The following is a 15773-nucleotide window of genomic DNA, read 5'->3' as shown; positions in this document are numbered from 1 at the left end:
TCTAAATCCCAGATTAATCATTTTCATTATAGCTCGCTGATGAATGAAATAAAAATAATATAAAAAGGAATCCCGGACGATGGATACAAATACTATCAAGCAAGAGTAACTGAAAAAACCGAGTGCCTGTACAATTTTTATTCAAACCATACAAATCATGCACCAAGAAAATCATTCAAGGAGCAAGTCTAATACCATAAACACCAGCAAATTTGGTTAACGGGCACCTTGCGCTGCTTGTAGTAGATTTTTAACAGCACTGTCATAGTTGACAAAGCCCATGAACCAGAACTCATGGTTGTCTATCGACACGACCTGGATATATTTTTCACCTGCATTTGCTGTGCTTGTAACAGGATTAATTGATCTTAGCTGATGAAGAGGAACTGCTACCTGTATTGGTATTTTCCAAATGAGGGAAAAATTCAGCATTTTGAGAATGACAGGGTGAAACTCGTATTTGGTTTCCCTAGCAATTTCAAGAAATAAGCTACAAAATGCATAATGAGAAGTATCTAGATCTCTTAAAACATGCTCTTTCTTTCTACAAACTCCTTATAAAACAATTATTAATTTCAACTCATAAGCATTTTATTGTCACAACAAATATTCGGAAAAAAAAAATCAACAGATTCATGGTAACTTAGACTCACAGTGAATGATCACAAGTGAATTATGGCTGTGTCATGAACCAACCCAAAGATCTAAACATAATTTTTAAGCAGTTAAAACTTCTCCAATCACCGTGATAATTCATACAAGTGAATTACCAGACACACCAAGAAATATTTTGCCCGCTATTCCCAGTCACGAAAGTTCTTAAATTCTAGTAGTCTACTAATTTTGTTGCCTAGTCTGCTCTCTTGCTTTTCCAACCCAACCCACTGAACTGATTCACCCGCCAAAGCCATGTCTAAACCTAGTGTCATGTGTTTGTGTGGTTGTTTTGTGGCCTGGACTAAGACCTCACAACACATGTGATCCTGTCCGAAAATCATGGAGATGACAAGCTGGGGATGTGGTTGTCACGTTGACCAGATGTAGACTCCGCTCCGCTCTGCAACACAAGAAACATTAGTGCCGGACCAGAGAAGGGGTCCCAACGTTGGCCCTCCGACGCTCAAGTCAGTCACCAGAAAGAAGAAAAAGGTGGAGCAACAACAGACACAAGCGTGAATAGTGACTAATGCGTACCTCCGCCGGTGTATGGACCCATTTTATATAGTGCCCTGGTGTGTAATGTGCGCACTTCTCTCGAGACGTGGACACGTTTTCCAATTGATCATGGGCTTATTCTCCAATTTGTCCTATGAAAGGACATGTCAAGAAAATATCTCTGACATCATACTTAACAGGGCATATGTATATTCCTGACAAGATAGTAGAAGCTTCCGTCGTACGATCCGTACGTTGACCATGTCTTTGTTAATAATAGCCCTAAGAGCCAATTATGAGATGATTAGGCTTATTGAGTTATTGGGTCAATGGTTAATCCAATATAATAATCCAACCTATTAAGAGGAAAACAAAGAGCAGTTTAATCCGAATTAAACTCATTGAGTTAGACTCAATTAGATCCAATTATTGGATTGAGTCAAATTTGAATTAGATTCATGGAATCAATTTGGATTGATATCCATGGAGTCAATTGGGATTGATAAGGTTCAATGAGTTAAACTCATTGGGTGGGCTTGAATTCACCAAGGAAGAGGAAAGGTCAATTTTGACTTGACCAAAAGGGAAGAGGAAAGGTCAATTTTGACTTGACCAAAAGACTCTTCATGAAAGATGACTAAAAGTCAATTCATGAAGAAGATCAAGAGACAAAAGGGAGATCAAGAGCCAAATGAACTTTTGGTATTCCATGGGAGTACAAAAGGAGGAATTTTAGCCATTGATTGTAAGAAAGCTCATTTTTTATTCTTCTTCTTCCTCCTCTTCTTCCTCTTGGATGATCCTTCCTCATGGCCAAATCACCTTGTGTGGTCAAAAAGTTGGTTCTTCTCCAGATCGAGAGTTCGTGAGACGAACGGAATATGTTCGTGTGGATACCATAGAGGCGCGGACACTTGATCGCGCTGAGATCTGCATCCAAAGAAAGGTTGCTGTCGGGATTGCAAATGACACGCATCAAAAGTATAATCTTCTCATGTAAGACTTAGTATATGGTTTCCTTTCGCATGGATCTTCTGGAGGAACTAGATGTTTTCCGCTGCGCTTTCACGTGTTTAGCGCCCTAGTTCCTTACAGTGGTATCAGAGTCACTTGCGAAGGGATATTACAAGTTGTTAGAATTTTATATATGATATAAAACTGCATGATAGGTTTACTATGATCTACAAATTATGAGTTTCGGTCATATTATGAGTTTCGGTCATAATTGAGAATCTCGGCCAGATTATGAGTCTCGGTCAAAATTGTTTTGTTGGGAATGAAACATAGTTGGTACTGTGACCAGCAAGGTCTCGGCCAATGGTGTCTTGTTGGGAACAAAACAAAGTCGGTTTTAGGGCTTAGGGTCTCGGGTATGGCAGCAACTCATAAAATGAGTATACAAAATAATTTTACTTTGGGGGTATTGCCCCTGAAAGGGGCGCTGCCCTCTTGACCCTCGCCCGCTAACGGACTAGCAGGACTACCGTGGCGTTGCGACTCATAAGTCTTTGTAGAAATCATAGTAAATTTTATATCATAGAAATATTGTGAATGTTATATGATATGGTGCATGGTTATGACCTTTATCTCCAATGTGATTAGATATGTGTGTATGTTGTAATTCATAATACGGCCTGCATATCGTGCCTTCATCTTTTATCACTCTTGTTGTAAATTTAGACTACCCTCGAATGTAACTCAAGGTTTCTTTAGATTTTGTAATATACAAATTAGAGAATAATTAGTCTACTAGACGACGGTGAGAAAAAGGAAGAAGGACAACAACACACGATGACCAAGGAGACACTTGGAGAAGATGCTTAGCCCTAGGTTGACTTTTCGATCTTCTCATTGGCTTGAGAGGATCGTAGATTAAGGGGTTATAACCATGTCACGTTTCATTTTGCACCATAATTAGGTCCTTTTACTATATGTCTACCAAAGTTTGGTACTCACTACTACCTCGATCATTTGTAGTCAGATTTGCCAAAGCAAAGTGACTCGTTTTATCTTGGTAGAGTGCAATAGAACAATTGTGATGTCCAACTATTGGATTTTAGTTGTGACTTAACTAAGTTACCTCAATTGGATTAAGAACTTAGAGGCATAACCCATACGATGTAATTCAAATTATACTAGTCTTGGGCGATTAGCCAAAGCTAACTCAAGATGAATTATAATATGGATTTCATAAGATGGACAAACAAACAAATAGTCTTGTTCACCTAAAGATACAAGAGTTACATAGAATGTAATTGGTAAACATTGTCTACCTAAGTTGTACTAAGTCTTAGGCGATTAGCCAAAACTAACTCAATATGAGGTATAATATGGATTTTGTCCAAATGGTACACATTGCTTACCTAATTTATACAAGTCCGATTAGCCAAAGCTAACTCAAGATGAGGTATAATATGGATATTGTCCCACATGAATGTCATCGCGGTTGGATTTAGAGCTAATAGAGACTTGCTTCTATCAAGCTTTAGAATTCAATGGGAGAATCATTTAATTAAAGTCCTAATTAAATGATCTGAGTATGATACTTTTTCTACATTTTGATGTTGTAGATCACCATGTCGTCTAGTACGTTGAATACACTCTCTCTGTAATCTGTCCTTAATAAGGACAAGCTCAACGGAGCTAACTTCCTGAACTGGTACAGAAACTTGAGAATAGTTCTCAAGCAAGAAAGAAAACTGTACGTCCTAGAGCAACCCATTTTTGAAGCACCCCCCACTATTGCCACTAGAGCTGATAGGGATACTTATAAGAAGCATCAAGATGATGCATTAGATGTATCATGTCTTATGCTCGCCACCATAAACTCTAAGCTTCAGAAGCAACGTGAGAACATGGATGCTTATGATATGGTTGAACATCTTAGACAACTATATCAAGGACAAGCAAGACATGAGAGATTTGAGATCTCTAATGCACTGTTTCAGTGTAGAATGCAAGGAGTCCTGTAGAGCCTTATGTGCTCAAAATAATCGAGTATGTGGAGAATCTACAAAGGTTGAGATTCCCACTAGGCCAAGAATTGGTCACTGACCTTATTCTGTAGTCCTTGCCTGAGAGTTACAGTCAGTTTGTCATGAACTACAATATGAATGAAATTGGCAAACCATTGCCTTAGATGTTAAGCATGTTGAGAACTGTTGAACTCAACCTTAAGAAGGCAAAGCCTAGTATCATTTTGATGATGCAAAAGGGCAAAGGCAAATGGAAGCTCAAAAGTAAGGGTAGAACCCAAGCCAAAGACAAGGGCAAGACTCATGCATTGAAACCCAAAGATGGAGTTGTTAAGGAAGGAACATACTTCCACTGTGGTGAGACCGGACATTGGAAGAGGAACTGCAAGGTGTATCTAGAGGAACTGAAAAGGAAGAGAAGTAAGACTTCTGCCTCAGATATATATGTTATAGAAGTCAATCTATTTATTTCTTCTTCATGGGTATTAGATATCGAATGTGCATCTCACATTTGTACTAATGTGTAGAGGCTGAGAAATAGTAGATTATTGACAAAGGACAAGTTGACCTACGAGTAGACAATGGCGCAAGAGTTGTTACTAGAACATATTCCTTATCTTTGTCCACTGGATTTATTTTAGAACTTGAAGAGTGTTGTTATGTGTCTGCTTTAACTAAGAACATTATATCTCTTTCTTGTTTAGACAAGAAAGGTTTTTCATTTGTAATAAAGGACAAATGTTGTTCCGTTTATTTCAATGAAATGTTCTATTGTAGTGCATATCTTGTGAATGGACTCTGTGTTCAAGACTTTTATAACTCAATCTATAACATAAATACCAAACATATCTCTAGCGTTATCACTTGGGTCACATAAATGAAAGTTGCATATCCCAACTCCTTAAGGATGGACTTTTGGACTCATTTGATTTTGAATCATATGAGGCATGTGAATCTTGTTTTCAAGGCAAGATGACAAAGACTTCATTTAGTGGACATAGCAAAAGAGCAAATGACTTGTTAGGACTTATACATACAGACGTATATAGCCCTTTTAGAATAGCAGCTAGAGGAGACTACTATTACTTCATTACTTTTACTGATGATTTCAGTAGGTACAGCTACGTGTATCTGATGAGACACAAGTCAGAATCTTTTGAAAAAGTTCAAAGAATTCAAAAATGAAATACAAAACCAACTTGATAAGAGTATTAAGATGTTTCGATCAGATCGAGGTGGGGACTACCTTAGTCAAGAGTTTCATGATCATCTCCTTGAGCGTGGGATCATATCTCAACTCACTCCATCTAGAACACCACAATGGAATAGTGTATCAGAAAGGAGAAATCGTACTTTATTAGATATGGTACGATCGATGATGAGTCATACAGATCTTCCTACTTTCTTTTAAGGACATGCTCTAGAGACGACCGCTTTCACACTTAACCGCATTCCATCTAAGGCTGTCATAAAGACACCATATACAATATGGACCGGGAAGAGTCCCAAGATGTCTTTCATGAAGATTTGGGGTTGTGAGGCATACGTTCGACAACAAGTCTTAGATAAACTAGGACCCAAATCAGACAAGTGTTATTTTGTAGGATATCCCAAGGAAACAAATGGATACTACTTTTATAATCCCACACAAGGTAAGGTGTTTGTTGTCAGAACTGGTGTCTTTCTAGAAAAACTAGTGGGAGTAAAGTCGATCTTGAAGAAATTCAAGATGCATAAACTAACACTGACACCTTGATGGAAACTGAACAAGAACCACAAGATGTTGTGGATCATGATGTTGTTACACCACAAGAAGTTGTGGAGCAACAACCTGTTCAAGTAGCACAAGCTCTACACAGATCTGATAGGACCCGTCGTCAACCTGAGAGATATTCTTTTCTCTTGTCTGATAATGGTGATGTAGTGCTAGTTGGTCTTAACGAGCCTACATCTTATCAGGAAGCTACACAGGGCCCAGATTCTGAGAAATGACTAGAGGCCATGAGATCCAAAATGGAATTCATGTACACTAACCAAGTATGGACTTTGGTTAATCCACCTGAAGGGATCAAACCCATTGGGTGTAAATAGGTCTTCAAGGTGAAGACTGACATGGATGGGCATGTGCATACCTATAAAGGTAGATTGGTGGCTAAAGGATTCAAGCAGATTCATGGTATAGACTATGATGAAACCTTTTCACCAGTTGCGATGCTAAAATCCATTCGGATCATGCTTGCTATTGTTGCTTACTATGATTATGAGATCTAGCAGATGGATGTCAAAACTGCATTTCTTAACAGAAATCTACTCGAGGATGTGTATATGACACAACCTGAGGGTTTTGTAGATCCAAAGCATGCTGGAAAGGTTTGTAAGTTGCAAAGATCCATTTATGGATTAAAGCAAGCTTCTAGAAGCTGGAATCTTCAATTTGATTATGCGATCAAAACATTTGGTTTCATTAAGAATGAAAATGAAACTTGTGTCTACAAGAAGGTTAGTGGGAGCACAGTCATCTTTCTCATATTGTATGTAGATGACATACTTCTCATTGGAAATGATATCTCTACTCTTCAGTTAGTGAAGACTTGGCTTAGGAATTATTTCTCAATAAAGGACTTAGGTGAAGCAGCCTACATTTTAGGCATCAAGATCTATAGAGATAGATCTAAGAGATTGTTTGGTCTAAGTCAGAGTATATATATTAACAAGGTACTTAAACATTTTGTCATGCAGGATTCCAAGAAGGGATTCCTACCAATGTCACATGATGCGAGTCTTTCAAAGACTCAATGCCCCTCTTCTAAAGAAACAGGGACCACATGGATCAGATTCCTTATGCATCTGCTATAGGGTCTATCATGTACGTCATGCTTTGTACTCGCTTAGATGTCTTGTATGCGTTAAGCATGATGAGCAGATACTAGTCAGATACAGTTGAAAGTCACTGGACAGCAGTCAAGAATATTCTTAAGTATTTGAGAAGAACTCAAGATTATTTGTTGATCTTTAGAGGCGATAAAGAGCTTGCTGTAAAGGGTTACAACAGTTGTTGTAAAGAATTACAGTGGTGCAAGCTTCCAAATTGACAAGAACGATTCTAGATCACAGTTAGGATATATATTTTACTTAAATGGTAGTCCTGGGTATTGGAGACTACAACAATTCCATCTCATTCGAGGGATCATCGATATATGAGATGTAAGGATATGTAGAGAACTAAACAATGCTAACATTACGGATCCTTTGACCAAGCCTTTGACACCGAGGAAACATGATGAACACACTAGGTCAATGGATATTAGATATTTTAGTAATTGACACTAGTGGCATAAGGAGAATGTTAGTGTAAGCCCTAAGAGGCAATCAATAGTTAATTGACTTAGGACATTTTGTATCATATTTCGTTATTTCATTAAAGGACAAAGGTTATGGTTATTATATTTATTTCAGTTCAATGTCGAATGAATAAATATAATAATGTCCTAAGGTAGTAGGTTCTAGCCTACAACATATCAATTGGCTGAATTGATAGTGGGATGTTGTAGATATATAGAATGTTACTCTTAATTATTCCTAATTAAGCATTAATATACAAGGACAATATTAATACGCTGAGACAAGCATGTAGGTCAGCGGATGACTTAATCTCACAAGTTATAGATATAAGATATCAAGTTGACACATGGATATATATTAGAGAATATGTACTGAATTGACCCACCATGAGAATGTTTCATGGATCGTTATATGAGTATTATAAACATTCTCATGTGAGTATAAAGAGTCCTTAGACCTGAAGTCACTACAGTTCCCTACATAAGGAGTTGTGTACTTTGGTATTGTCAAACATCACCTGTAACATGGTGGACTATAAAGTCGATCACTGGGTATGCAATGAGTTATGCAGAGGGATGTGAGTGATGTAGATAGGGATCTATCCCTTCCATATGACGGAAGCGATATCTGTAGGCCCCTTGATTAGTAGGACACAAGATTGCATGACCATGCTCAAATGAGTCAATATAAGATATTGAGTTTATTTGTTTTGAGTGTGTCTACTTGGAGATCAAGAAACACAAAGATTGATAAGAGGATGACACGGTCTATGTCTCATTGATCAATCTAGATATCAAGGATAGAGGAACTGAGTCATACAAGATAATAGCCACGAACAGGTTAGGTCGGATCTTGACTTTCTCGTCACTTGGGTAGCAATGATACATTGCTAGATGTCACTCATTGTTTATGTATCGAAAATGTTGATTTGGATACATTGCCAACGTTACGAGAGCCTATTGGGTCACACACAAAAAACATGTTGGTTTGGAGATGGATATTTTAGTTTGACTAAAATACTAAAGATCTTAAGATTAATGGATTAATCTAAAGTGTTGGTGTCATCTTTGTAATGATTGGCACTAGTGCTAGTGGGAGATTGTTAGTAATAACCATAAGAGCCAATTATGAGATGATTAGGCTTATTGGGTTATTGGGTTAATGGTTAATCCAATATAATAATCCAACCTATTAAGAGGAAAACAAAAAGAAGTTAAATCCGAATTAGACTCATTGAGTTAGACTCAATTGGATCCAATTACTGGATTGTGTCTAATTTGAATTAGATTCATGGAGTCAATTTGGATTGATGTCCATGGAGTCAATTGGGTTTGATAAGGTTCAATGAGTTAGACTCATTGGGTGAACTTGAATTCACCAAGGAAGAGGAAAGGTCAAGTTTGACTTGACCAAAAGGGGAAGAGGAAAGGTCAATTTTAACTTGACCAAAAGATTGTTCATGAAAGATGACTAAGAGTCAATTCATGAAGAAAATCAAGAGGCAAAAGGGAGATCAAGAGCCAAATGGACTTTTGGTATTCCATTAAAGTACAAAAGGAGGAATTTTAACCATTGATTGTAAGAAAGTTCATTTTTTGTCTTCTTCTTCTTCTTCCTCTTGGTCGATCCTTCCTCATGGCCGAATCACCTTATATGGCTAGCACCACGAAGTTGGTTCTTCTCCAGATCGAGAGTTCGTGATACGAACAAAACATGTTCGTGTGGATACCGTAGAGGCGCGGACACTTGATCGCGCTGAGATCTACATCCAAAGAAAGGTTGCGCCGGGATTGCGAAGGTCACACATCAAAGGTATAATCCTCTCGTGTAAGACTTAGTATATGATTTCCTTTCGCATAGATCTTTTGGAGGAACTAGATGTTTTCCGCTGCGCTTCCGTGTGTTTAGTGCCCTAGTTCCTTACAGTTTTGTGTCAACGACGCTCTCTCCCCGAAGGATACGTCAATCGGCCGAGCGAGATAACCGCTCGGCTAAGTATTCCTCCGCTCGGCCGGACTTGGTTGCTTTTCCGCGTGGAGACAAGTCTCGATAGTTTGTTTCCGCCCGATAACACTTCGGTCATACGCACACTCCTCTGCTTTGTGACGACCGTCTGATGGTCTTGGTTGAACAAGCGCTTCGCTTGGATCGGCTCTTTGTCGATCGAGCAATACATGCCCGATCGGCCACTGCTGGAGAGATCCGCTTGGCTCCTCAGCATCTATCCCTTTGCCGTTGACTTCCTTGACTTTGACCTCCATGTTGGCTGCTATGTTCGTTGTTTGACCCGCACTTAATGGGTCCTCCTTTATCACCACATCAACATGAAAGTAAAATTGACTGATTAATGAAATTGGTTGATTAAAATAAAGGAACAATATTGTTATTTCCATGGAAAGAAAAACTAAGATTCTGCCTTCTGGATCTATGAAGAAGATCAAGGTACCTTATAATAGCTCCATTCAGTTTTATCTCCAACTTTATATGAGAGCGGATTGTCACTACAGAATGCAAGTTTAGCAGTTGAGAGATATAGAACTCCCATGACAGGGCCAGCTGATGTCGACAAGTAGCAAGCATATGTAGTCTTCAGTTTTTCTTCTGGAAGAATTTCAAAAGATTGTTGGAAAACTTTTTCATAACCTCCTTCAGCTATGACTTTGGATATCTGACCAATCCTTCCCATAGCTGCATCAGCAACACTAGGGCCTGTCTTCACTGAAATAAGAAAAACAAATGCATCATTATTGTTCAAACATGATCTAATAAAGGCTACTCCACAAACCATCTAGGCAACAGAAAAAAACAGAAATACAGAGAAAAGAAATAGGCAAAGTAAATGCAGAAAAATGTTACTAACTCATATTTCAACTATGCATAAAGGATATGAATGATGGGAACTCTAAGAAGTCATATACAAAAATAATTTAAGATTTGTGTACTTTGATCTTATCATATCAGGAAGCTATAAATTAAGTCAAAGCATCAATTCATACCAAGCCTACTTCGACCCACTATCATCATATGACACATACCCACAAGAAGGTCGCAAAGATGGGAATAAGAAACGAACTAAGATGTTTCTTAGGTGAAGGATCATGCATATGATTATCGAATCATAATTGGAGTTGACCTCTTCTAAAGACTCAGTTTCTTCTCCAAAATGGTTTCTATGCAAAGAATCATGTATACAAGAAACATTTTGATACATTTTTGAATCGGTGGAATCACGTCCAAATAAAAAAAATTATATAAATATTTTCTAAAAATCTATTTTATTCAAAATAATTGGTATGCAAAAGCATGTAAAATAATAAAAATATTATAATTGATAATATAATAGTATAGAAGTTGATGTTGGTTGGTAAAAAAAATATAGGTTCACGTCTTATATTGATGACAATGGAGAAATTCCTATTTATTTCATTCTATTAAGATTGAAATACACCAGCAATAGGAAATTTTGTAATGAAATGCTTTTAACATAGAAAAATCATTATTGTTAGATGGAAGATGACTTTGTTATGATGTGAGTTCTGGGTTCTGGCACATTGATTACACCATCATATTCATTTTGTGCATCAATGTGACAAAAATTGTGGTTTTGATCATTGTTAGGTAACTCTCTCCACATTAAAAAAAATATTTTTTATGTCACCATTGAGATCACATCCCCTTCAACCTTTTTATTCAAAGTCTAGTCGTCATTTTAAGAGCAATGGAAGTCATACAACATGAGGTAAATATGGGATTATCCAACTCCACTTCCAAGCTTAAGTGGTAAATCAAATGTGTAAACTAATGACGTGTGCTAATATATGTGAATCTCAAGCCTTATGGAAATGAAATACAAGCAATGATCTACCATTGGGAAAATCATGAATTTGGGCATTGTATGGTTACAAAAGAAGTCCACTTTTCCAATTTTTATTTTCCATTTCTTAATATTTTTAATTTTTCAAAAAATCAAGCATCTATGCAAATGCACACACACACACGACTTTACTATGTTGCGGACTTTATCCACAATAACGTGTTTTCCAATTTTTTTTTTTTATTTTTTAGTTTTTGGGTATGTCATTAAGGTTTTGTCTTTAGAGTTTAGGGGTTGAGTTATAGTATTAAGTACAAAAAAAAAAATTCCAACCGAAATTTTTTTTAGGTGTGCATGTGGTGTGCGACGTAAGGTAGGTAGGATATCATCCCCCCTCTCTCTCTCTCTCTCTCTCTCTCTCTCTCTCTCTCTCTATATATATATATATATATATATATATTGGATTTTCAAAAAATATGTTATATATTTAACAAATTGCTCCATCCATCATCATTGTTGCCATTCTCTACTCGTTCCTGGTCCACTAGAGTGTCAACAACTCCGCCAAATCTCATCGCGATACAACATAATGCTTATCTTTCATCTCTTACACATCATCATTGATTGCACTCTCTTGCCCCATCGCCTTTCTTTCCTCACTCTCCAAACTGGTTGTGTCATTGTGAGTCAATAACAATTATTTTCTCAAAAATCATAACCTTTTCAAGACTATCATTATCCTTAATTACCATCCAATCCTAACTAATTCATATCAGAATTTTGCCCTTAATTTTAATTGTAACACATCATGTACTGACAACATATAGTTATTCTTTGCTTTAGCTAGCATCCCATTCTAATGGTCTCACGGTTTTATCACATAGTAAAATCTGACTCCAAGAAAGAAGCTTCTCGAATGGTCACCTATTGTCGAATTGCTCCGCACCGAGTGCACTCAATATAGTATTCTTTTGGAGGTTCAAACAATTCCACCAAAAACCCTCTTGTTATTGAGAGTAGAAGTGTTCATTTGGTTCGGTTCGGATTATTTGGGTTATTCGGTTCGGGTTATTTGGATTTTATAATTTTCTAAATTCAACCAAGAACCAAATCGAATTAGCTATAAATCAAATTGAATTACCTGAAACTAATTCGAGTTATTCGGTTCGGGTATCAATTAACCCAATTTTCTTTTCATTTCAAATTTTCAATCTTCTTCATATAAATAAATTCTTAATAATTTATATTTATAAATAAATAAGCTCCAAATTTGATAAAATAGTTTCATTAAAAAAAAACTTACACATTCCAAAGATTATACTAAAAAAATTAAAAAATATATATTAATTCCTTATTCGGGTTTCTGACGGGTTATTCGGATAGGGAGTTAAATTCAAAATCAAACCATTAACCCAATTAACATTTTGGGTCAGTTCATTCAACCGACCTAAATTTCATTTAACCAAACCAAATAAACCGAATATTATTTGGATCGGGTGGGTTAATGGATTGACCCGAATAATGAACACCCCTAATTGAGTGTACATATTTAATCTATTTATAAAAAGTAAACACTAATGAGCTGCTCACATTTCTCCCGCAGCAATGTGCTCATACATTTCTACTCATGCATCTTAGAAGTTTACTAGGAGTCGCACCTTGTTCAAGTTCTACATCGGCAACACTCCCTGCAGCCATTAAACCCGGTCATCATTAAATTAATGATCTCATTCGAATAATTTCCTAGTTATGTCACTGCTTGGTGATTAGGGCTGTAAATGAACCGAACGGTCGTGAACAAGCTTGTTGTTCGACTTGGTAGGAGCTTGTTTATGTTCGTTCAATGCACACAAGATCAATTAAATGAACAAGCTTGAACAACTCGTTAAACTAAACAAACAAGCTTCAACACATGTGCAACTCGTTAATGTTCGTGAACAACATTCATAAACAGCCTTCATGAACCGCGTTCGTGAACAATATTTGTGAACCATGTTCATTAATAAAACTTTTATCAACATGCTAAATAAACAAAGAAAGTTTTAAAATGAAGAAATAATTTTGTGTTATCAAATTCAATAACCGACCAAACAAGCTTAAAATGTAAAAGTTTCAAACAATCAAATAAGCTTAAATTAAGAGCTCGATAACAGCTCAACGAACCAAGCTCAGGCCAAGCTTAAACCAAGCTTAAGCTCATAAAAAATAAACCAAGTCAAGCTTGAACAATCATTTCAAATGATTCGTTCATTTTATGTTTGGCTTAGTTTGGTTACCTTATCAAATAAGCTTGAACACTTCAAAGCTTGGCTTAGCTTGACTTATTTACAACTCTATTAGTGATACTACAACTAAAAGATGAACTGACTCTGATGACAAAGTAGGGGTTAGAGGCATCTCGAGAGATACCACTAGTTGTCATTGGAAAAGATTTGAGTCAACTACATCTTGCTAAATTTGAAACAATAAGAAAAACTTTATTAAACAAGTAAATTCCAATTCCATCTTATTTTTATTCAGAACCGCATATTCCCGTTGCTAACATGCTGTTCAGAATAAATATAAGGCTTGACAATTTGTGAATCCTGCCTTAGTCTTGAACACATCTGTATAACCACACTATGTTTACTCATACAAAATAAACAACCTTTTGATTAACTCTAATAAGTGCCGTTAAAAAAAACTACATTAGCAATCCTTAATTTATAAACCAACCTTGAATTTAATCTAATAACCCAAGGACTCAATTCTATCCAGTAGAAGTTTGCATACAAATGCCTTTATAGGCCTCCTTTTAACCCAAAAAAAATTAATTTTTTTGTTGCAAAACTCAGATCGAATCTTCGCTACAACCTCAAGTAGCAAAAATCAAAGGCAGAAGAAGTGCACAAAAAAAAAACCATAAAAACGCATCTTTTATACACAATCAAGATAGATAATGCACTCACAGTGCTGCCAAACATCCCCGGCGAGTCCCTCTGTCTTCTTCGCTGCTTCGCTGACCTTCTTCCCCAATTTCCCTAGAGCTTCCCGCACCGTATCAGCCGTACCTATTCATCTCCCAAGAAACAAAATTTTATCATTTAAAACCAGCCCTGAAGAAGTTAAACAGCGTGAATAAAGCAAGGAAAAAGCAGACAAAGGGGAACCCAAAAAAAAAAAAAAAAAAAACAGAGGCTCGTGCAAGGAGATCAAAGGTACGCATACTCTTGCTAGCGGGAGAAGAGGTGACATAGGGATTATAATTCGCCGGCATGGAGGCGGCATGGCGATGGCCGGAGGCAACGGAGGGCGGCGGAGGGGGCGCAACGTCCTCGGCAGTTAACGTGGGGTAGGGAGCGTAGTCGGTAGATTGATCGCCTTCGGATCTCTTATGATCGCTGTGATCGGCGGAGGAATCCATATCGGCTGAAGCACTTCAGCTCGTCGCCGCCTCCGCACCGGTTTAAGGTGTGTCTGCTTCCGTCTTGGCCATCCTAATCAAGCTATACGTGAAGTTTATATCTTACAAGCTTTATCATTATCGTTCAATTTTCCAAATTTCACATCTCAGCCGTCAAATGTGAAAGGGACAGGTTCACAGATGGGTCGCTGATATATATTTCTACGGTTTAGATTTATAATTGTAGCATCGAAACGTACATTGGTTTAGATTTATAATTATCATCGTTACTTATTTTCGGACGGGGTGTCGCCAGCGATGAAGTAATTTAGACCGAAGAAGACGCGTATCTGGCTGCCGCATATTTAAAACGGCATGAATTCATAACGGAGTGTGGAGGGCATCCCAAATTAATGCCCATTTTTCAAAAAAAAAAAAAAAAAATTAAATGATGTACCTCTCATAATTTTATCTTAAATACTCTTAAATTTAACATTATTATAGAAATTCCTGATTAATTTCTATAAGGTATAGAAGTTAGTAAGTACTTACTATATAGAAGTTATATACTAGTTTCTACTACAATTAGATTATATTTATTTAAAATATATTAAGAATGTCATAGAATTTTCTGTTGGGGATCGGACGACCGGCTTGAAGGGGGGTTGGATAGGCGGCGCCCCCAAATACTCGCTTCTTTCTACAACGTTAGTGCGCAAGCGGAAATGCAAACAAAACAAGTAGAAAGCTAAATACTAAAGGAAAGAATTCAAACCAAGCTACACGATCATTTACGTGGTTCGGAGATAAAGCTCCTACTCCACGGCGTGTCCGTAAGGTGGACGATCCCGATCCTTCGGTGGATTACTCCCCGGAAAACTTCCGGCTAGCTCAAACCTCCTTGTGGGTGGAGAAACCTCACCACAACCCTCACAAGAGCTCTTTTGACGCTAGGCACAAGTAGACTACTAATAGAGATTAACCACCTCTATTTCGTCAACTCAAACCAAGCTCCCAAGCTTTGGTTTTATAGGCCAGTTAGAAAACCCGCCTACCGATCGCTAAAACATGCCGATCGCCTCCGTGGAAATTCAATTACATCCCA

At 37.3% G+C, this 15773-nt stretch overlaps 1 protein-coding gene across 1 annotated transcript; it reads right to left on the bottom strand.

Annotated features, from left to right (window-relative positions):
- Positions 1-40: 40 nt before the first annotated feature.
- LOC121980659 (GEM-like protein 1) lies at positions 41-14775 on the bottom strand. Its single transcript, XM_042532798.1, has 4 exons — positions 14494-14775; positions 14235-14336; positions 9919-10190; positions 41-393 (listed from the first exon to the last, which is right to left on the bottom strand). Exons 1-4 carry the CDS (start codon positions 14687-14689, stop codon positions 217-219), a joined length of 747 nt encoding a protein of 248 aa, XP_042388732.1. The 5' UTR covers positions 14690-14775; the 3' UTR covers positions 41-216.
- Between the last annotated feature and the right edge of the window lie 998 nt (positions 14776-15773).

This window comes from Zingiber officinale, chromosome 1B, assembly GCF_018446385.1.
Source record: "Zingiber officinale cultivar Zhangliang chromosome 1B, Zo_v1.1, whole genome shotgun sequence".
Classification (NCBI taxonomy): Eukaryota; Viridiplantae; Streptophyta; class Magnoliopsida; order Zingiberales; family Zingiberaceae; genus Zingiber; species Zingiber officinale.
The sequence above is the reverse complement of the archived record's forward strand: the minus strand, read 5'-3'. Positions and strand labels throughout refer to the sequence as shown.

Bases quoted from the DNA above. Each gene is read 5' to 3' on its own strand.
- LOC121980659 (XM_042532798.1), bottom strand. From the start codon at position 14,689: ATGGATTCCTCCGCCGATCACAGCGATCATAAGAGATCCGAAGGCGAT. The intron at 10,191-14,234 runs GTGAGTGCATTA...TTCTTATTTCAG, and splicing joins CGGGGATGTTTGGCAGCACT to TGAAGACAGGCCCTAGTGTT. The intron at 394-9,918 runs GTACCTTGATCT...ATACCAATACAG, and splicing joins CTGAATGGAGCTATTATAAG to GTAGCAGTTCCTCTTCATCA.